This window comes from Phaseolus vulgaris, chromosome 3, assembly GCF_000499845.2.
Source record: "Phaseolus vulgaris cultivar G19833 chromosome 3, P. vulgaris v2.0, whole genome shotgun sequence".
In the NCBI taxonomy this organism is placed as follows: domain Eukaryota; kingdom Viridiplantae; phylum Streptophyta; class Magnoliopsida; order Fabales; family Fabaceae; genus Phaseolus; species Phaseolus vulgaris.
The window spans coordinates 18,085,725-18,107,783 of NC_023757.2; the positions used below are offsets into that span (position 1 = coordinate 18,085,725).

Sequence of the window (22,059 nt, forward strand, 5' to 3'; positions counted from 1 at the left end):
TAGAGCCATTAACACAAGGAAGCTTGATCGAAGGAGGCCTAGACTTTGCATCTTGGTAGAAGCCATTGCCGTAGTGATGTCTTTCCCCTTGGTTATGATGTCTTTGTCCATGAAATTGTGGTGGATTTCTCCTTCTCCTATGCTCTTCTTCACGGCCAAAATCATTTGAAGAGGCTCTTGTTGAAGGTCTATGTGAATGATGCTCATCATCGATAGAAGGAGATGGTCTAGCTTGTTGCACCTCCATCTTTTGCAATTTCTCTTCCAAGCGTCTAATGGTTCGTTGTGCTTCATGTAATTCACCAAGGATTGAAGCTTTGGAAGGAGAATGCTGCTTGTAGGATGCATCACTTGAAAATCCAGCCATGTGTAATTAAAAACGGCAAACACACAAAAACAGTAAACAAGTCAAAAAACAAAATTAGCAAAAAACAGTGAGCTTGGCAATGAAATTGCCGAAGTGAATTTGGGTAGAAAATAGGTCACTCTCAAAGAAATAATGTCCTTGCACCAATCTGAACTTGAGGTCTTGGAATCCTCAAATGAAAGATGTCAAAGCAAGCACACCAATCTCAAAGCCAACCACAACAAAACCAATGAAGCAAGAAAGACAAACAAGAAAAAGTATAAGCAAAGAAAGGCTAGAACAAAAGGAATACTAGATGTTTGACAAACTCAAAGATTAATGAACAAAAGACAAGCAAGAAAATTAAAGAACTCAATGAGAAAGTAGGCACACAAAAGAATACTTAAAGAAAAGCACTAGAGTAGATGAAGAAAACAAAAATTTAGCTACTGGAAAATATTTTTTTATGCAAACTGTGATTGATGTTCACTGATTTAACTGGAATGATATAGAGCGAACTGGATTATGAAATTTAAACCACAGAAACTTCAAGATGTTAACTCAATAATGGCACTAGAATCATTTAAAAACAGTTAGCCAATTAATTGAGATAAATTTTTCAAAATCGCTGCCAGATTACCGTATTTTTTTCGGCAGAATTGTACACTTTTTGTATTTTATTTATCATTTTTTGTGTACTTTGAATTTTTTAGTACTTCTTTTTTCTATGATTTTATAACACATTGAATAACACAAATCCAGAATTTCAGAATTATCCAGTGAGTAAATCAATTGCAATAAGGAAAAACAGTAAACACGTTTTCAGAAAATAGAGGAATCCTAATAGGAATGAAAAACAGAATTATGAACTAGCAAAGACATAATGGAAAATGATGTATAGGAACTTGTATAGGTCTAGAATACAAGCATGAACTCAATCTAAAACAGAAAATGCACAAAGGATCAAAATCAAACTTCAGCAAAATTATATGACACTAAAGCAAGAAACAATAAAAACAACAAAAGTACTACAAGAAGTGATGACAATTATGGAAAAACAAGACTAAGACAAAACTTGTATGGATTCAAAAAGGAAAATACTCAAACATATGATAGGCAAAAGAATTAAAACAGCAAGCAAACTCAAATAAGCCTAAAAACAGAATCATAAATTGCAAGAAATTAAAAGAGCTCTTGAAATAAAGTGCTACACAACTAAAAAATTAAACAAGAACACACCTAAACTCTTGATACCACATGATGTGATTCCAATAGGTAGATATGAATGATTCTTGACATTCTTAGGAATCATCTTGAGTTGGTTATGAGATAGGCACTTTATCATAGAATTGGATCAAGGTTCTATGAACAAGAACTCACCAAAACTAGTGCAAAACACAAACTCATATGGCAGTTCCACATATTGTCAAATTGAACCGATTGAATGGAAAGAAAAGGCAAATGCACCGATTGAACAACACAAAAACTAGTTTGCACCGAACAGAAGATAAGAAAAGTGAAATAGAAGTGCTGGAAATTAAAAGGCACCGAACCAAAAACAAAGAAGAAGAAGAACAACAGCTGGAAAAAAAAATGCCGAACCAAAATACAAGAACACAAGTTTAAGAAATGAATATCAAAAGAGAAGGAAGGAAGGAGAAGAGAAAGCTCATGAAGATGGAAGAATGGTTGAATGATCACGCAACTAGGAGGATGGAGACTCCAAGATAAGTGTGCAAGCCGCCACTTGAGGTAACCATGGAACCATCAAGATAAGACTAGTGAAGAAGGCACAAAGCTCTCCAATGCTCTCTCAAAAATTGAGTATAGTTTCTTTAGTCTAAATTCAAATCTGAAATGTACAAGGGCAACACCTTTATTTATAGCCTAGAGGTGCTGAAAATCAAGCTAAGAGAATTCAAAATTCCCTCCTAAAAACAAATGCAACCGGCGCCTAAACAAGTCATGAGGAAGGTGTGATCTCTTCTCTCACTTTGGCACCTCCTTATTTACTCCTACACCTATCTACTAACGCACCCCCCTCCTAAGACTCCTAACTAAAAACTAAAAGATTCTTTAACAATAGAGGTTTCTAATGTTTCCCTCTAAGCACCTTCAACCAAAGAAATTACAATAAGAGAAAATAAACGTCCCCTAGCTCCTAAAGCTTTGAACATGCTTCTTGTAAGCCTTTGAGGTGGGCTTTGACCTCCATGGGTGTCCTCCATTTGAGCCTCAACCTCTCCTTGCTCTTGATGATTGGCTTCCATGTTCACTTGAGCTTGATCTCCATCAGGTAAGGTCAGGAAAAAAGGGGGGGGGGGAACCCTAAGAAAACCCCTACCCACGCAAGAAGTTCAGGGAGGAAGGAATAGGGAAATGGAAAACGGAATACAAGAGAAGCAGAAGCATAAACAGGCCCAGGCAGACATAAGAGTAATGCAGTAATACACGGGAATAAACAAGAAATAAAAATCATACCTTTGAGTGTTGAAGTTGGTGAAAGTCGAGAATGCGTAGAGAGAAAGCAGAGAACGCAGAGAGAGCTATTTGGAGAAGAAGATGAATAGTGAAGTAGAATGCGAAGAGAGCAAATGAAACAGTATCATAAGCGCGCGATTTCGAAGAGTTATAACGTTAACTTGGAAGCGCTAACGACACTTGTCCACAGCTGTAGGATCGAGCCACGTGTCGAGAGATTAACGCACAACTTAAGACGTCACATCTTCAGCGTAGAAAACGTTGCGTCAGACTCTCAGAAAGTGTCAAGTCAACTGCTCAAAGGGAATGTCACGTCAGCAAGAATGCCACGTGGATGATGGGGCGAGGCCTTAGTCTTTTTGCTGAAACAAGTGTCAGCTCAAGACTGGGGGGCTTGTGTACCGTGCCGTCCCCGGGCGTTGACCAAAAGTCAAAGTCAACGTATGGTGGGACCCCTCGAGGGGTCCAAGGAAGAAAGTCAACAGATTGACCGCTTGAAACATTGCCAAGTTAAGGCATCGCCAGTAGGAGGCGTCGCCTAAGGAAGGCATCGCCAGGTTAAGGCATCCCCAAGCTAAAACATCACAAAGAGGCTTCGGGCCTCGACAGTTCAGAACAGTAACAAATGAAGGAGGAAGGTGGCTTCAAGGACATAAGTTCTAGTACTAGTAGAGGGTCACATGACTCGTGAAGTACTCACGCCACCTCTTGGAGACCACTGGGATAGATACGACCCATGAGAGGGCCATGCCCAGGGGCGAACCATGTGCGTAGTGCGAGAGGAAGGTAGATACACTCCCAGGGCGACTGACTAGAGGTTGGGGCGCATGAGTTGGCACCCAGAAAGTCACCCCCTGCGCCAGATGTACTTCGAGGAAGGAGGACTTACACGATGGAATGTCCCTAAGTTGGGTTACGGCGCTGTAAGGCCCTCCATATAGAATAGCGGTCAAGTCAGAAGAACGCATGACAGTAAGCAGTGAAACATCAAGGTGTATAAGTTTCCCTGAAAGTTTACTAAGGTACATTTTTATTCATTTTACGTTTTGAACGTTTTAAAGCACTTTAAACGCTTTAAATGCTTTGAACGTTTTTAAACGCTCTAAATGGCCTTTAAGACGCTTTCAATGCTTTGGACGTTTAAAAGGGACTTTAGACGTTTAAGACGGGGATCGAGACTCAATTTTACACACACACAATCTAGTTGCTTGCTTACTGTCCGTACAGGCAATTACAGAGAAATTAGTTACTCAGTCATTCGACCAACTTTAGAGCATCCATTCATTCATGGTGCTCCGATACGGAGGTGTGTTCTTTTGATGTTTCTTGCTTGCTGACTTGATCGTCGGCGTACAAACGGTCGCGAGGGCGCGCTTTGTTCTCTCTGTTTCAGGTACTCACGGCGGCTAAGGGTGGGAATTTGGAGCAAAGATGAAGGGGTCCTTGATACGCGAGTCTTAGCTACGCACGAAGCACAATCTGGTCAGTCGGCGGGAACATCTACCAAGGCACAAAAAGCCAATCCACCCAACTTGGCTAAGCCAAAACCCAACCACGATTAATTCTTTTTGCAACCAAACTTTTCACACCTCATTTTGCATACATTTGTGACGCTTCCCCACCAAGATTGCTCAAAAACCATGACTTCACTTTTTCACCAATGTGATACCAAGGCACAAAAAGTCAATCCACCCAACTTTGCTAAGCCAAAACCCAACCAAGATAAATTCCTTTTGCAACCAAAATTTTCACACCTCATTTTGCATACATTTGTGACACTTCCCCACCAACATTGCTCGAAAACCATGACTTCACTTTTTCACCAATTTTGCTACCAATGCACAAAAACTAGGCCAAGCGACCAAACTTGGCTTAGCCAAAACCCAACAAAGATCAATTCCTTTTGCAGCCAAACTTTTCACACCTCATTTTGGATGCATTTGTGACAATTCCCCACCAAGATTGCTCCAAAACCACTACTTCACTTTTTCACCATTTTGCTTCCAAGGCACAAAAATTAGGCCAAGCCACCAAACTTCGCTTAGCCAAAACCCAATCAAGATCAATTCCTTTTGCAGCCAAACTTTTGACTCCTCATTTGGGATGTATTTGTGACAATTCCCCACCAAGATTGCTGCAAAACCACAACTTCACTTTTTCACCAATTTTGCTATTAAGGCACCAAAATTAGGCCAAGGGACCAAACTTCGCTAAGCCAAAAAGCCAACCAAGATCGATTCCTTTTGCAACCATACTTTTCACACCTCATTTTGGATGCATTTGTGACAATTCATCACCAAGATTGCTCTAAAACCACGGCTTCACTTTTTCACCAATTTTGCTACCAAGGCACAAAAACTAGGCCAAGCGACCAAACATTGCTAAACCAAAACCCAACAAAGATCAATTCCTTTTGCAACCAAACTTTTGACACCTCATTTTGGATGCATTTGTGAGAATTCCCCATCAAGATTGCTCAAAAACCATGACTTCACTATTTCACCAATTTTGCTACCAAGGCACAAAACGACAATCCAAACAACTTGGCTAAGCCAAAACTTTTGCAAGATCAATTCCTTTTGCAACCAAACTTTTGACACCTCAGTTTGGATGTATTTGTGACAATTCCCCACCAAGATTGCTCCAAAACCACGACTTTACTCTTTCACCAATTTTGCTACCAAGGCACAAAAACAAGGCCAAGCGACCAAACTTGGCTAAGCCAAAACCCAACCATGATCAATTCCTTTTGCAACAAAACTTTTGACACCTCATTTTGGTTGCATTTGTGAGAATTCCCCATCAAGATTGCTCCAAAACCACGATTTCACTTTTTCACCAATTTTGCTACGCAAGGAATAAAACTAAGCCAAGCGACCAAACTTGACTAAGCCAAAACCCAACCAAGATCAATTCCTTTTGCAACCAAACTTTTGACACCTCATTTTGGTTACATTTGTGAGAATTCTCCACCAGCATTGCTCAAAAACCATGACTTCACTTTTTCACCAATTTTGCTACCAAGGCACAAAAAGCCAATCCACTCAACTAGGCTAAGCCAAAACCCAACAAAGATCAAATCCTTTTGCAACCAATCTTTTCACACCTCATTTTGCATACATTTGTGACACTTCGCCACCAACATTGCTAAAAAACCATGACTTCACTTTTTCACCAATTTTGCTACCAATGCACAAAAACTAGGCCAAGCGACCAAACTTGGCTTAGCCAAAACCCAACCAAGATCAATTCCTTTTGCAGCTAAAATTATGACACCTCATTTTGGATGCATTTGTGACAATTCCCCACCAAGATTGCTCCAAAACCACAACTTCACTTTTTCACCAATTTTCCTTTCAAGGCACAAAAATTCGACCAAGCCACCAAACTTGGCTTAGCCAAAACCCAACCAAGATCAATTCCTTTTGCAGCCAAACTTTTGACTCCTCATTTGGGATGTATTTGTGCCAATTCCCCACCAAGATTACTGCAAAACCACAACTTCACTTTTTCACCAATTTTGATACCAAGCCACAAAAATTAGGCCAAGCGACCAAACTTCGCTAAGCCAAAAGCCAACCAAGACCAATTCCTTTTGCATCCATACTTTTCACACTTCATTTTGGATGCATTTGTGACAATTCACCACCAAGATTGCTCTAAAACCACGACTTCACTTTTTTACCAATTTTGCTACCAAGGCACAAAAAGTCAATCCACCCAACTTTGCTAAGCCAAAACCCAACCAAGATCAATTCCTTTTGCAACCAAACTTTTCACACCTCATTTTTCATACATTTGTGACACTTCCCCACCAACATTGCTCGAAAACCATGACTTCACTTTTTCACCAATTTTGCTACCAATGCACAAAAACTAGGCCAACCGACCAAACTTGGCTTAGCCAAAACCCAACCAACATCAATTCCTTTTGCAGCCAAACTTTTGACTCCTCATTTGGGATGTATTTGTGACAATTCCCCACCAAGATTGCTGCAAAACCACAACTTCACTTTTTCACCAATTTTGCTATTAAGGCACCAAAATTAGGCTAAGCGACCAAACTTCGCTAAGCCAAAAAGCCAACCAAGATTGATTCCTTTTGCAACCATACTTTTCACACCTCATTTTGGATGCATTTGTGACAATTCACCACCAAGATTGCTCTAAAACCACGACTTCACTTTTTCACCAATTTTGCTATCAAGGCACAAAAGCTAGGCCAAGCGACCAAACATTGCTAAACCAAAACCCAACAAAGATCAATTCCTTTTGCAACCAAACTTTTGACACCTCATTTTGGATGCATTTGTGACAATTCACCACCAAGATTTCTCTAAAACCACGACTTCACTTTTTCACCAATTTTGCTAACAAGGCACAAAAACTAGGCCAAACGACCAAACATGGCTAAACCAAAACCCAACAAAGATCAATTCCTTTTGCAATCAAACTTTTGACACCTCATTTTGGATGCATTTGTGAGAATTCCCCATCAAGATTGCTCAAAAACCATGACTTCACTTTTTCACCAATTTTGCTACCAAAGCACAAAACGCCAATCCACCAAACTTGGCTAAGCCAAAAATTTTGCAAGATCAATTCCTTTTGCAACCAAACTTTTGACACCTCAGTTTGGATGTATTTGTGACAATTCCCCACCAAGATTGCTCCAAAACCACGACTTTACTCTTTCACCAATTTTGCTACCAAGGCACAAAAGCAAGGCCAAGCGACCAAACTTGGCTAAGCCAAAACCCAACCAAGATCAATTCCTTTTGCAACGAAACTTTTGACACCTCATTTTGGATGCATTTGTGAGAATTCCCCACCAAGATTGCTCCAAAACCACGATTTCACTTTTTCACCAATTTTGCTACGTAGGGAATAAAACTAAGCCAAGCGACCAAACTTGACTAAGCCAAAACCCAACCAAGATCAATTCCTTTTGCAACCAAACTTTTGACACCTCATTTTGGTTACATTTGTGAGAATTCCCCACCAACATTGCTAAAAAACCATGACTTCACTTTTTCACCAATTTTGCTACCAAGGCACAAAAAGCCAATCCACCCGACTAGGCTAAGCCAAAACCCAACAAAGATCAAATCCTTTTGTGATCCTGTCGTCAACTCAAGCGTGGAGGAATTGCTTTGTCGCTTCCTTACCCCGCCTTTGCAAATGTGCTATCCGCAAGAATGCTCTTAGAACCTTCTTCGGGAACTTCAAACGCAACCTGCAAAACACACAGACGGCGCCTCTAGCGGCCGTTTGCACTCGGACCCTTAAGTTAGGTCACAGAACGACCAACAAAAATGTCACTGAATCTCTCTCTGATTCTCTTTTTTCTCTCTCTGTATGTCTGTGCCTAACAGAATTCTGTTACGCTATCCTCTGCGTGTGTCAGAATTCTGTTACGCTATTGGGCGGAAACGTACCCAAATGAGTCAAAACGTGGGTGTGTACCTTTCACGACGCGGAGTGCACTTTTATCTTGGCCGCACCTCTCTCAGATGGTGACACGTGGAGGCATGCAACTCACATCTAACCGTACACGTGCCACTACCTGAAGGGCTCTAGCGCATCTCTTTGTGCACCTAAGTTATTCCCTTGCGGAGTAACTTAGCGCGTTTCTTCCATCTGGGTGAATCGCACACTCCCAGGAGAACGCCAGGTGTGGCTGGACTAGGCACACTCACCAAGCATTGCTCTCTGCATAAACGATTTCCCCTTCACGATGTCATGCACGTAATGGGTTAAGAGAGTCACCAATCATTGACCGGTTTACTAACTCCCTCAGGCCACTCTCGTGCACGATTCTACCGGCGAGCAGCTCCTCTTTCTCTGAGATATGATCATGCGAGGTCCCAGGTGTTTATCTTGGAACTGATCTGTCGGTGGCCACTCGGTTACTACCCACCGATCACCGTTCTGGGTAATCTCCTCCCTGATTTCTCTGCCACCTGATCCACGTGTCACCCTGCGAGTGGTCCACGTGGTTATATGCTGCTGACGTCATCGACTACCGATGACCGATCGGATCACAAGCCCCCCAGTCTCGAGCTGTGAACTCGTTCTCAGCGAAGAGACTAAGTGGTTGCGCCCTCGGTCCACGTGGCAAGTGGGGCCACATCACGTGCCACCTCACGTGTTGCCTTTTAACGTTATGATTTCCTACCTTAGTCTCGCGACACGTGGACGCATCAACGGCCAGCGTGGAGTGTCGCTAATGCTTCCCTTATTCAAATAGGCGCGCACCTTCACTGTTTCATTATCTTCTTCAATACTCCAACTCTCAGACTTACTTCAAATCTCCTCTCTGCGCGCCCAACTTTCTTCAAGCTTTCTACCTCAAGACCTTCCGCGATCATCTAAAGGTATGACTTTTCTTCTTCCTTGATCCATTTAGGTTCTTCTCACCGATTGCATTCACCCTTTTCACTACCATGCATTCATCTTCTCTGTTTTTCTTCCTCTCAACCCGCGCTAGGGTTTTTTGCATTTCTCACTTCGCTCTCTACTTCTCGCTCTTCCTCTTCTTCGCCTTGACCTTTCTTTCTTCTTCCCTTCCTCTGTTTTTCACCGAACCATTCATCATTCCCTCTTCTTCCGTTCATCTGACTTTTTGCTTCCTCCATTGCAGTTATCTCGCAATGGCTCGCTTGAAGCAAACTGCTCGCATCGTTGCCTCATCCTCTGGTGCACAACCTTCAGCAAGTGCACCAGCGTCACCTCCACCTGATGCAACTTCCTATCAGGACAACGCCAGGGTCCATGACTGGGCTCCCTTGGCATTACTGGCCAAAACTTCCACTCAACTACCGAAAGGCCACCTCAAAACCCTTTTGAGCAACGACCCTGATGAGCCCTCCTGCACCATCGACAGGGAGAATGATTTCAACGTTCGTATACACATTCCTCCTCGAGGGATGCCAATCTGCGCGGACGATAGAGCTTCCAATTGGGTGCCCTTCACCTTCATATACTCCGCCATCTTCAAAAAGGTTGAAGCTGCGCTTGCCCTTCACCTTCTTTGAGAAGGAGCTGATGATGGAGTTGAACGTCGCCCCTTGCCAACTCCATCCGAATGCCTGGGCTCTCATACGGGCATTCGAGATCCTCTGCAACTACTTTGGGCATAACGCCTCTGTAGACGTCTTCCTACATTTCTTCGAGGCGAAGAACCCTGGGGATAGGTCCTGGGTCAGCCTGAATGGAGTTGCTGGACGAGTGATCTTGGGCCTGTACCAACAATCGTTTAAAGATTGGAAGGGTAGGTTCTACATGATATCTGCAACCCAGCAAAGCCCAACGCTGCTCGAGGGGTTTCCCCTTTATTGGGTTCCTGGAGTCGAGTTTAAGAAGCCCCGGGGCCTTGAAACCATGGCTCCTCTATCGTCCCGTATCCGGGCGTTGACAAAGTCAAGGTCAAAGTCAACGCCAGGAGTCAAAGTCAACACAAGGGGTCGCCTAGGTGAAGAGACGCCAAGTACCAGCGCCGCCAAGAGGAAACGTCGCCAAGGTGAGGCGTCGCCTAGGTGGAGGCGTCGCCCAACCAGGGCGTCGCCAAGATCAAATATCATTAAGTCAAGGCAGTCACAGCGCGGTTCCCCGATACCCATGGGTAGGAAAGACCATGGAGGGAGCGATGTCGTGGGAAGGCCTCAGGTCCCGATAATCCGGGGTAGTGATAAAGAGAAGGAAAAGGTGGCTTCAAGGCCATAGTGATAGCACCAGTGTAGGGCAGCCTGACTCGTGAAGTACCCCTGCCGCCCCAGAGACGCCTTTGGGACAGATACGACTCAAGGGGAGGGTCACGCCCAGGGTAGCCAGGTGCAGGGTACGAGAGGAAGGCAGATACACTCTCAAAGTGAGTGACTAGATGATTGGGGGCATGAGTTGCCACCCAAAAAGTCACCCCTTGCGCAGTAGCACTCCCAAGCAGGAGGACTCACACGTAGAAACGTCCCCACATGGGGTCATGGCGCTGTGAGGTCCTCCACGTGTACGGCAGCCAGGTCAGAATAGAAACACCATTTAGTCAGGTACCAGGTAATTAAAGTCATTTAATACAGTTTCTGTTCCGAGCGTTTAATGTACTATAAAGGCTCCCAAGCATTTCAACGTCTTAAATGCGCTACGTTTTCTAATTAGACGCGTTAATTGAGTGCATTACGTTTTATGATTAAAAGCGCTTTAAGGCGCTTTAAATGCTTGGGTAGTTTAAATAGCGCCGGGAATGTTGGAAACAGGGGAGGAACTTTTGGCTAATTTTCCAGAAACACTCTATTTGCTTGCTCGAGCCTTGAGGTTACGCACAAGGGACTAGGGAAGGATTTTGGCCAGAACGATAAAATATACACTAGACACAGTTCCTTTTTACCACCTTCAGAGTGCCATACGCGGTGCTCTGATACGGAGGTGCATAGTTTTTGGTGTTTCTTGCTGGCTGACTTGATCGTCGGAGTGCAAACGGCCGCTAGGGCGCCCTTTTGTCCTTCTTTGCGGGAATCCCCAGGTAACCAGTGGGAAGGAGTCCCTAGCTGACGGTTGAGGTCGCACACGAAGACGTCCCAGGTCAACCGGAAGGAACATTTGGCGCCCACCGTGTGGCCGATATAAAACATCAGTCCCATCACAAGTTTGAGAAGATCTACCAAGTTATAGTAACGTTGGATGAGGTTTGAAGAAACCGTGACAATGACCACCACAAGACGGGGTACTGCACGCGCGGCCCTAGCAGAACTATCCATGCAACAGGTCCTGGAGATAATGCGGGGGCTGCAGGAGGATATGGCGGAGTCAAAACTGGAACAGGAACGCATGCAAGCAGATCTCGAAGCCGCGCATGAGAGGAATGAAGAGCTCCGTCTTGTAAATGAGGAGTTGCGCCGGGGTCTGTGATGAGAATCAAAAAGATGTTATCAATAGAAGAAATGGACAAGGGCCAAAGCATTTAAAGTTCTTCTTATTAGTCTTTGCAAAAGATTAGGCCCAAGCCCAAAGCCCAAGCCCAAGTCCAAACCATGAGGGGCAAGGCCAAGCATTAAATAAAAGAGCATCATTTGAATGACTCTTGTAGGAGGTGTGGATATTAAATAAATAGGTGTGAATGTATTAGAGAGAGTCACTTTGTCCATGTGACTTAGTAGGGGGGTGTAGGTGTAGTTTTTAGGAGGTGTCATAGTAGAAAAAGGTCACACCTCCCATGTGACTTGTTTTTGGTGGGAATTTCAAATGAGTTTTATTTGGAAATTCCCACCTATTTTTCAGCACCTCTAGGCTATAAATAAAGGTGCTTAGCTTGTACAATTCAGATTGGAATTTTATAGTAGAGAGACTATACTCAAATTTGGAGAGAAATTGTGAGTCTTGAGTCTTCTTCTTCCTTTGCCTTATCTTGTGAGCTATGGTGAGCTTCAAGTGGTGGCACTCCATCACTTATCTTGGTTCAAGGTTCCAAGTGGCGTGAATGCCTTCTTCCAATTCTCAAAATCCAGCAAACTCCTTCTATAAGTGTTCTTCCTCCCTTTTCTTCAATTTTCCATTCGGTAGTTTTGATTCCTAGAGTTATACTTCTTTTTCTACCGTTTAATTTTGTGTTTCCAGCATTGTGTTCTTAATTCTGTTTGGTTCAGTAGCTAGTTTTTAAATTCTGTCCAATTTTAATTCTTGTTCTTCTTTCCTTGTGTTTTGATTCAATTTGACAATACATGGACTTCCATATGAGTCTTGGTTGGTGCTAAGTTTTGGTGAGTTCTTGAATTTAGAACATTGATCCAATTTTAAAGTAAAGTGCCTTTCAAATCCAACTCAAGTTAGATGGAGAACCACTCCCCGCCAAGGGAGTTTTCCACTCCCTTCTCGCAGGAGATTCTGGATGCAGTGATCCCGAACCCAAGGTGATCTTTACCGGGACGGAGGACCCTGAGACGCACCTCGCTACATTTCCCACACAGATGGTCCTGGTAGGCGGCTCTGACGCTGCCAAGTGCAAGCTCTTTATGAGCACCTTGACTGGGATGGCTATGGACTGGTTCATCAGCCTCCCGGACGGTCATATCACCTCTTTCCGACAACTGTCACGATTGTTCAGGGAACAATACCTAGCAAACAAGGCCCCGCCGCCGGTCTCCTACGATTTGTTTGATGTGAAACAGTATCAAGGAGAGACCCTAAAGGAATACATCAATCGCTTCGGGGCCCAGGTGGTAAAGGTTGGTACGACAGAGGAACCTATGATTGTGTACGCGTTCGTGAAAGGCGTATGCCCCGACCCTTTTGGGGAATCCATCATTCGCAACCGCCCTAGGACTTTTGCTGAACTACGGCGTCGGGCGATAGAACATATCGCTTCTGAAGGAGAGGTGTGCGTGAAGCGCACCAGCGTCGTACCCTCGCGCCCGAGGGGACCGACGCGATCTCAACCCACCAGGGTCAATGAGACCACGACGGGAAGGAAGAATCCAGATGGGAGACGCCCTTACGAGGCCAGAAAGCCCCCGCCCCGGGGTCCAGCGGGAGGCGATCGCCCAGCCAGAGAAAGAACGAGGCCGGCGAGATACAATTTTGTGGTGGAATTGAAGGACCTGATCACCGTGCCTAATATAGCTGAGAGATTGAGGTGACCGGCGAAGTCCGATAAGGTGTTGGGGCCTCGGAAAGACTCTTGGTGTGAGTTCCACGAGGCTTTCGGTCACCACATTGATAACTGCCTGTCGTTGGGTTACCAGCTGGATGAACTGGTGAGAACCGGGTTTTTGAAGGATTATGTTGCAGAGCCCACAACGACCTCCACCTTGCCGCCGCCAGCGGAAGAACAAACACACGAGACGCCGGTTCTCGGCGAGGTCCATACCATAGCTGGAGGATTTTCCGGCGGAGGACCCACCGCCTCCCAACAAAAGAAATACGCGAGGGGGGTCAACTCGATCAAAGAAAGAATCTCGGGTGAGCCTTGGGAGTCGGACCTCGTAATCACGAGAGGGGATCTCCGAGACGTGGTGCCGCACGACACTGACCCCGTGGTCATTTCAGTTGTCACAGCTGGGAGAAAGGTGCACAGAGTTCTTGTCGACCAGGGAAGTTCAATAGACGTCATGTTCTGGTCGACATTCAATAAGTTGCGGTTATCCCCCGACCTTTTGAGGCCCTACACAGGGTGCCTGTATGGGTTTGCGGACAACCAGGTGGAAGTCCGAGGCTACCTGGAGTTGAGGACTACGTTCACGGACGGAGAGGCCTCACGTACCGAAAGCATCCGGTACTTGGTCGTGAACGCCAGCTCCGCTTACAACATCTTGTTGGGCAGGCCGGCGTTGAACCGGTTGAACGCAGTAGCCTCCACACGCCATATGAAGATGAAGCTGCCGGACCTCAGTGGCAAGTTGATAGTCATCAAATCAGATCAGGAGGTGGCAAGGAAATGCTATGAGAATAGCCTGAAAACGAAGAGAGTCGTGTTCATGGTGTATGAGCGTCTGCCGGCAGACACGACGATGATTGAGGCGACGCCCGCTGCGTCGACGCCTAACGAGGCCGTACCCGCGAGGGCGACGCCAGAAACAGATGCACCCATGGAGGAAGGCCCTGGCGACGCGGCGCCCGTCGAGAAGGATAGCAAGGAACAACCGGCGGCTAATGCCGTGGAGAGGGAGATTGGCGGCAAAACGTTCAAGTTAGGAAGTTTGCTGAGCCCGGAAGAACAGGAAGGGGTGGCAGAAGTGATTTCGCGCCACCTGGACGCTTTCGCATGGTCCGCCTCGGATATGCCCGGTATCGACCCTGATTTCCTGTGTCATCACCTCAGCATGGACGCCACGGTCTGCCCCGTACGCCAAAGAAGGAGAAAGTTTAACGAAGAGAGACAGCAGGTGGTAAAGGATGAAACGCAGAAGCTGTTGAGTGCCGGCCTTATCAGGGAGATTCAATACCCCGAGTGGCTGGCCAACGTCGTCTTGGTGAAAAAGGCGATTGGGAAGTGGAGGATGTGCGTGGACTTCACGGACTTGAATAATGCGTGCCCGAAGGACTCGTACCCACTGCCCAGCATCGACGCGTTGGTGGATAGTGCATCCGGCAGCAAGGTGCTGAGCTTCCTGGACGTATTCTCAGGGTACAACGAGATCAAGATGCACCTGAGAGATGAGAGTAAAACTGCATTCATGACCGAGACCTGCAGTTACTGTTATAAGGTGATGCCTTTTGGGCTGAAAAACGCGGGCGCCACATACCAAAGGTTAATGGACAAGGTCCTGGCACCCATGCTAGGAAGGAATGTGTACCCTTACGTAGATGACATGGTGGTGGCGTCGCAGGATAGGGCACAGCACACGGCAGACCTGGAGGAGTTTTTCGTCACAATATCCAAGTACCACCTCAAGTTAAACCCTGAGAAGTGTGTCTTCGAGGTGGAGGCTGGTAAGTTCTTGGGTTTTATGCTCAGAGAGAGGGGGATAGAAGCGAACCCCGACAAATGCGCAGCGATTATCGCCATGCGAAGCCCGACGTCGATAAAGGAAGTGCAGCAGCTGACAGGGCGGATGGCAGCACTTTCAAGGTTTGTTTCCGCCGGAGGAGAGAAGGGGCACCCATATTTACAGTGCCTCAAGAGAAATAGTCGCTTTGCATGGACTGACGAATGCGTAGCGGCTTTCATTAAGTTAAAGGAGTACCTGGCGACGCCAACGGTCCTCTGCAAACCGGTAACAGGTGTGCCCCTCCGGCTCTATTTTACGGTAACGGAGCGGGCTATCAGCTCTGTGTTAGTCCAGGAACAGGACCAGAGTCAAAAGCCCATCTATTTCGTGAGCAAGGTATTACAAGGCGTTGGAGAAGGCAGCGTTAGCAGTGGTGTTTTCAGCCAGGAGGCTCCGTCATTACTTCCACAGCTTTACGGTGGTAGTGATGACAAACCTCCCTATACAGAAGGTGCTGCAGAAGCCTGACGTGGCGGGAAGAATGGTGCGCTGGGCGGTGGAGCTGTCAGAATTCAACATTCAGTATAAGCGTAGAGGATCCATAAAAGGGCAAGTGTACGCAGATTTTATAGCGGAACTCTCGCCCGGAGGTGAGCAAGAGGTGGAAGTGGGCTCGCAGTGGCTGCTCTCGGTCGATGGCTCCTCCAACCAACAAGGGAGTGGTGCGGGAATAGTCTTGGAGGGACCCAACGGCGTGCTGATTGAGCAAACTTTGCGCTTCTTCTTCAAGGCAAGTAATAATCAGGCGGAATACGAAGTCCTGATAGCAGGAATGCTCCTGGCCAAGGAGATGGGCGCGCAGAACGTCCTTGTGAAAAGCGATTCCCAGCTAATTACGGGGCAGGTGTCGGGTGAGTTCCAGGCGAAGGACCCACAGATGGCGGCCTATCTAAGATACGTCCAACTATTGAAGCGAGCATTTAACGCTCTTGAGCTAATACATATCCCAAAGGAGCAGAATGCCAGAGCCGGCCTGCTTGCCAAGTTGGCCAGCTCAGGCAAGGGGGTAGGCAGAGGACAGTGATCCAAGAGACGCTCAAAGCTCCGCGTAAATTCGTGGAAGATAACAGGGTGGATGTCCTCCAGATCTGTACATCAAGAGAGAGTCCAAGGAATCATCGCTCTCTGACCCAAGATACGCTGAAGACGCCCCGCATCAGCACGTACGCGAATATGCCTGAAGAAGGAAGGCAAATGCAGGTATGTGTCCTAGCCGAGGGAGACACCTGGATGACGCCATACAAACGGTACCTGGCGGATGGGACTCTCCCAGTGGAGTCGGAAGAGGGTAAGAAGGTCAAAAGAAATGCCGCAAGATATACTATGGTGGATGTAGCGTTGTTCAGGCAAGGGTTCACTCACCCTATCCTAACGTGTGTAAGTGGCGACGAGTGTACCAGGATAATGGCGGAGCTCCACGAAGGCATTTGCGGGAGCCACGTAGGGGGAAGGTCCTTAGCCTCCAAGGTGATACGCGCAGGGTTCTTCTGGCCAACAGTAAAAGAGGACTGCGAGCAACACGCCCAGCGCTGCAGGCAATGCCAAAAGCACGCTGACTGGCACAAGGCGCCGCCAGAAGAACTGCGATCCATATATAGCCCGTGGCCTTTTCATACATGGGGAATCGACATCCTGGGCCCGTTCCCACTGGCGATAAGGCAGATGAAGTATTTGATCGTTGCCATCGAGTACTTCACCAAGTGGATAGAGGCAGAGCCCGTGGCACAGATTACTGCGCACAAGGTACAGCACTTTGTGTGGAAGAACATTGTGTGCCGCTTTGGCGTACCTAGGCGCTTGATATCCGATAACGGAACCCAGTTTGCCAGTTAGCAGTTGAGAAATCTGTGCGCTGAGATAGGTATCAAGCAAGTGTTCGCGTCAGTCGAACACCCCCAGACCAACGGGCAAGTGGAGTCAGCAAACAGAGTTTTGCTGAGGGGGTTAAAGAGAAGGTTAGAGAAGGCCAAAGGGGCGTGGGCGGAGGAAGTTCCAAGGATCGTATGGGCATACCACACCACGCCCCAATCTTCTACCATGGATACGCCTTTCAGTTTAGTGTACGGGTCGGACGCGATGATCTCGGTAGAAATACATGAAAGCTCACCACGTTTTCAAAACTTTGTGGTGGAGGAATCCAACGAAGAAAGGCGGGTAAACCTGGATCTACTAGACGAAGCTAGGGAAGAAGCCAGAATAAAAGCTGAAGCGGTGAAGAGAAGAGTAGAGCGGCAATATAGCTCTAAGGTAAAGCCGCGACAGTTTCAGATTGGCGACCTAGTTATGAGGAAAGCCCACCCATACGAGCTGGAGAATAAGCTGTCTCCCAAGTGGACCGGACCCTTCAGAGTTACCGAGGCTAAGGGCAACGGTTCGTACAGCCTAGAGACCTTGGAAGGAGGTCCCATCCCGCACAGTTTTTAGTTGACTTATGTAAAGCAGCTATGTAACAGTCTTGTTAAAGGGGACGCTCTTTTTCCCTTTCCGGGGTTTTTAATGAGGTCACCCAAATAAAAGAAAAAACAAGTTTGAGAAAAAACAGTGCCTTGGTTCTCAGTCTTTATCTTTCTCCATTTGAAGTAGCGTGAGGCGTCGCTAGTAAAAGGGGCGTCGCCAAGAAAAAAGGGGCGTCGCCAAGAAAAAAGGCGCCGCCAAGAAAGAAGGCGTCGCCAAGAAAGAAGGCGTCGCCAAGAAGAAAGGCGTCGCCAAGAAGAAAGGTGTCGCCTGAGTGCAGGCGCCGCTAAGAAACATGACGGAGGAAAAGCGTACAATATATGAGACGTATGCAAAGTAAAGTGGCGTTACAAACACCAAGTATGGTATAGTAAAGTTGATGTTACAAGCAGTGTTCGATACAAATGGGAGTAATGCGAATAGGGCAAACATTACAACTCATACAAAAACACGAAAATAACCACTCTTCAGTGGCCATCGGAGTCTGCACGGGAAGAAGACGAAGCCCCGCTCTCAGTCTGCAGAGATTGGGTAAGTCGCGTCCTCCGCTCTTGGTTTATTTTCGAACCTGCGCCAAGGAAGATGAACATGTCAGAGACATCATGAAGCAAAACACACCCGAATAGAGAACGATAAAGACGGAAGTTTCTAGGGGAGTGACTCATACCTATATACTTCTCGAGAGTTCCAGCGTTGAACTCCAAACTGATCAAGGTGGCGGAGTCAAAACCTCCCGCCTCAGCGAGAATCCGGCAAACCACCTGGTCATTCGGGGCGAGCTTCTTGAAGGGTTTGGATTTGAGGGCCCTCGTCTCCCTCACCCAGTACAGTTGAAAACCATCCAGGGCGGAGGGAACGAGATCAGAGCAGCAGACCTTGAAGAACCGGCCTTTCCACCCAGTAAATGAGTTTTGGAATGGGGTCAGGAGAACTCTGCCAGGAACGTTACTGAGAGTTACCCAAAGGTTGTTCCTTTGCCTCTTCACCTCAAAGAAGTGAAGAAAGATGTCAACCGAGGGTGCACAACCCAGAAACCCGAAAAGGATGTCAAAGGCCTTGACAAAAGCCCAACTGTTGGGATATAACTGGGCCGGAGCGGCATTGATCTCCGTCAGCAGTTCCTTCTCAAACCTAGAGAAGGGCAGGCGCACGCCGATGGTTTTGAAAACCACCTGATAGAAGTAAAAGAAGGGGACCCCGTTGTTGGCCCGTTCGTCTCCACATACCGGCTCCCCTAGAGTGCAAGGGAGCACAGCAATGTCGTCGTCGTGCCTCCTCGCGAAGGCACGATGATTATAGGAGCATGAATCCCCTTTGTGTTCCCTTATGGCCCTGGTGGAGAGTAAGCATGAGCATTCGTCAAGAAGCTCGCTCGAAGCCCAAGTATACAGGTCCTTGGGGTTGACCCTGGGGGAGTAGCACGAGAAGACATTCTTGAACAGAATCAGGGAGGTTTGAAGGCGTGTGGCCCATTGGTAACACAAGGGTAAAAGGCTGGGGGGAACGAACACTGGAAGAACTCTTCGCGAGAAGAGAAAGAGTGCAAGTAGGTTACGAAAAGCGCAGGAATGATGAGGACAGTTTTAAAGTTTTGAAGAATTAAATATTGCGGTTAGAGCGCCAAACGACGCAAATGGAAGTATTGCAGTTATAGCGCTAAACGACGCGAATGGATCCACCGCACGATCGAGCCACGTGGCGGAGGATGGAAGGATGGCCCTAGCACCACTGGTTACACTCAGAAAACGTCGTATCGACAGAATGCCCAAGGGTACGATGCGCCGTCGAGAGTGGGTCAGGGGCACAGTAGGAGTCAGGACCAAGTCGAGTGACTGAACGTCCCATCAGCCATGAGAGAAGCGCCACGTGGATGGCACGGGCGAAACCTTAAGCTCTTCGCTATCCTTAGGCGTCGACCAGGGCCAAGGTCAAAGTCAATGCCAAGGTAAAAATAACGCCCAAGGCGACGCCAGCATGAGACGTTGCCGGCGTCGCCAACCCAAGTATCAGCAGTGCCGCCTCCCCGATACCCACAGGTAGGAAAGACTGTGGAGGGAGACGAAATCGAAGAGGTCAAAGCTAGTTGAATGGCGTCGCCTCCCCGATACCCACAGGTAGGAAAGACTGTGGAGGGACACGAGATCGCCAAACGCCAGCGAATCACTGGCAGGGTTGTTCCCCGATACCCACAGGTAGGAAATACTGTGGAGGTAGACGAGATCGCCAAACGCCAGCGAATCACTGGCAGGGTTGTTCCCCGATACCCACAAGTAGGAAAGACTGTGGAGGGAGACGAGAAGTATCATGTGGTGTCTCTGAAAAAGTACATAGGTAGGCTCTGCTTCTTGCACCTCTTAGAATACTTGCACACTCTCATGCATACTTGCATAACATTTTATCCACTTGCATAATTATGCCATCTAACTCTTCTTTTTACCCTTGATGTAGACATGACTTCAGGGAAAGATAGGAGGAGGGCACTAGTGGAGCTTGCCCGGACCAGGGGTGCCAAGGAGACTAGTTCTTCCTCCTCTACCACCGAGCCCATCGCGGCTCCACCTCTCTCGGTCGCGCCAGCTGAAGGTCCCGAGCCAGAGAAGAAGAGAAGAAGGCTAGCAAAGGCCTTTCCCGCAACTGTTGCGGCCGCTGCTGCTCCTACCCCCTCAACCGAGGAGGAGAGTTCTGGCTCTCCTCTTATACATCGCAAGAGGAAACACCAAGAGGTTGGGGGGGCTTCATCCCTTAGGCCTGGGGAAATCGAAGTGGTGCAGATCGAGGAGGGCTCACCCCCACCTCCTCCTACTCAACCTGCCCCAGCACCAACTTCCTCCCCCTCCCCTCAGCGCCTACCATCTCCAACGCCCCAACTTCCGTCTCCGACATCACTTCCACCCCCACCCAGCGGGCCAAGCTATTGGTCAACCCACTCCACCTGCTGGGAGTGATTCTGCCCACTCGGGGGGTTTCCCAAGACTTCCTGCATCACCACCACCGCCAACCTCTGCTGCTACTACTGAAGGTGGTGAGGCCAGCTCGTAGCCAAGCAGCTTTGGTGCTAGCAATGAAAACTTTAGTCGAGTCATTGCCTTGGTTCGACATTTCATACGCGGCCTGGAACTTCTCGAATGGAGTGGGCAAGAGGTGGACATGCACTTGGCCAAGCAGATAGTGCTTTCCCTAGAGTTTTCCACCCACCACCGCAAGCAACTGGTCCTGGAGAAGAGGGTCAAGGAGCTTGAGCACGACAAGGAGTCACTGCAGAGTGACTTTGAGGCTGCCCAAGGGTCCATAGCCCTGATGTAGAATACGGTGGAAAAATGCAGGAAAGAGTACCTATCGCAGGTCCAGGAGACCATCAAGACTGAGATCTTGATGGGGCAAGTTGTCAATACTCTGGACAGCGAAGTGGTGGAGCTGAGGAGCAGGATAATCAACCTGGAGGCTGAGTCTTCCTCCCTACGCCAACTGAACTCACAACTAGCGGGGGATCTCAAGTCTACCAAGGAGGAGGCCACTAATGGGGGGAAAAAACTTGAGAAGGCACTGAGCGAGCTCTCTGCAGTGAAGGTCGAGCTTGCCGAAGCAAAGGGCAAATTGGAAGAAGTTGCCTCTTCCATTGCTTCCCTCACCACTGAGAAGAACGCCTATGAGACTTCAAAGCAAGAGCTCGAAGCCGAGAACGCCGAACTTATGAACGTGGGTGCTGACGCACTTGCTGATGGGTTCGAGCTGGCATTCGAGCTGATTCGTTGCGTTCTTCCAGATTTGGACCTTACGCAGTTCAGCATCTACCACAAAGTGGTAGATGGCAAGCTCATTCCTCCTTCTTGAGTTTTCTTCTCGTAATTTCATATTTCTGCACAATTCTTGTACTTGAAACTTGTATAGACCTTGGTGTGAATATATACTTGCTTCAGCTATATGTTTCTTCTCTCGTATCTTCTTAAGCTTCATCTTTCTTTTTGCACACAACTAACTGTTAACTAGCTTAGGTTTAGCGCGATCTGTACTCTTTGATCTTGGCCTCTACCTTGATCACGACTAACAACTCCCTTAGCTTTGTCTTTAACAGTTCTTATGCACAGCTTCGTACTAGATGACTGACTAGGCATAGTCTGTCTGCTTCGGCTTGTTGTGTAAGAACTTGTTTGGAAAAGCTTCCTCCAAGGCACTACCCACTAGCATATCCACCAACAACTCATCAGTCATCGTTCTTCGGTCTTCACCTTGCTTCTCTGTCGCTCTAGCGCTAAGTGCATAGAGGACTTTGACATCAATCGTCAGAAGTGATGCCTTGTT

General features: G+C 47.2%; 1 protein-coding gene across 1 annotated transcript; it reads left to right on the forward strand.

The window, feature by feature from the left end:
- The first annotated feature begins 20,907 nt into the window (after window positions 1-20,907).
- On the forward strand, window positions 20,908-21,591 carry LOC137839263 (interactor of constitutive active ROPs 1-like). Its single transcript, XM_068648383.1, has 2 exons — window positions 20,908-21,059; window positions 21,162-21,591. The coding sequence occupies exons 1-2, from the start codon at window positions 20,908-20,910 to the stop codon at window positions 21,589-21,591; spliced, it is 582 nt and encodes a 193-aa protein (XP_068504484.1).
- The last annotated feature ends 468 nt before the right edge of the window (window positions 21,592-22,059 follow it).

Coding starts and splice junctions, on each gene's coding strand:
- LOC137839263 (XM_068648383.1), top strand. CDS start 20,908: ATGCACTTGGCCAAGCAGATAGTGCTTTCCCTAGAGTTTTCCACCCAC. Junction 21,060..21,161: donor CAAGGGTCCATAGCCCTGAT/GTAGAATACGGT, acceptor TACTCTGGACAG/CGAAGTGGTGGAGCTGAGGA.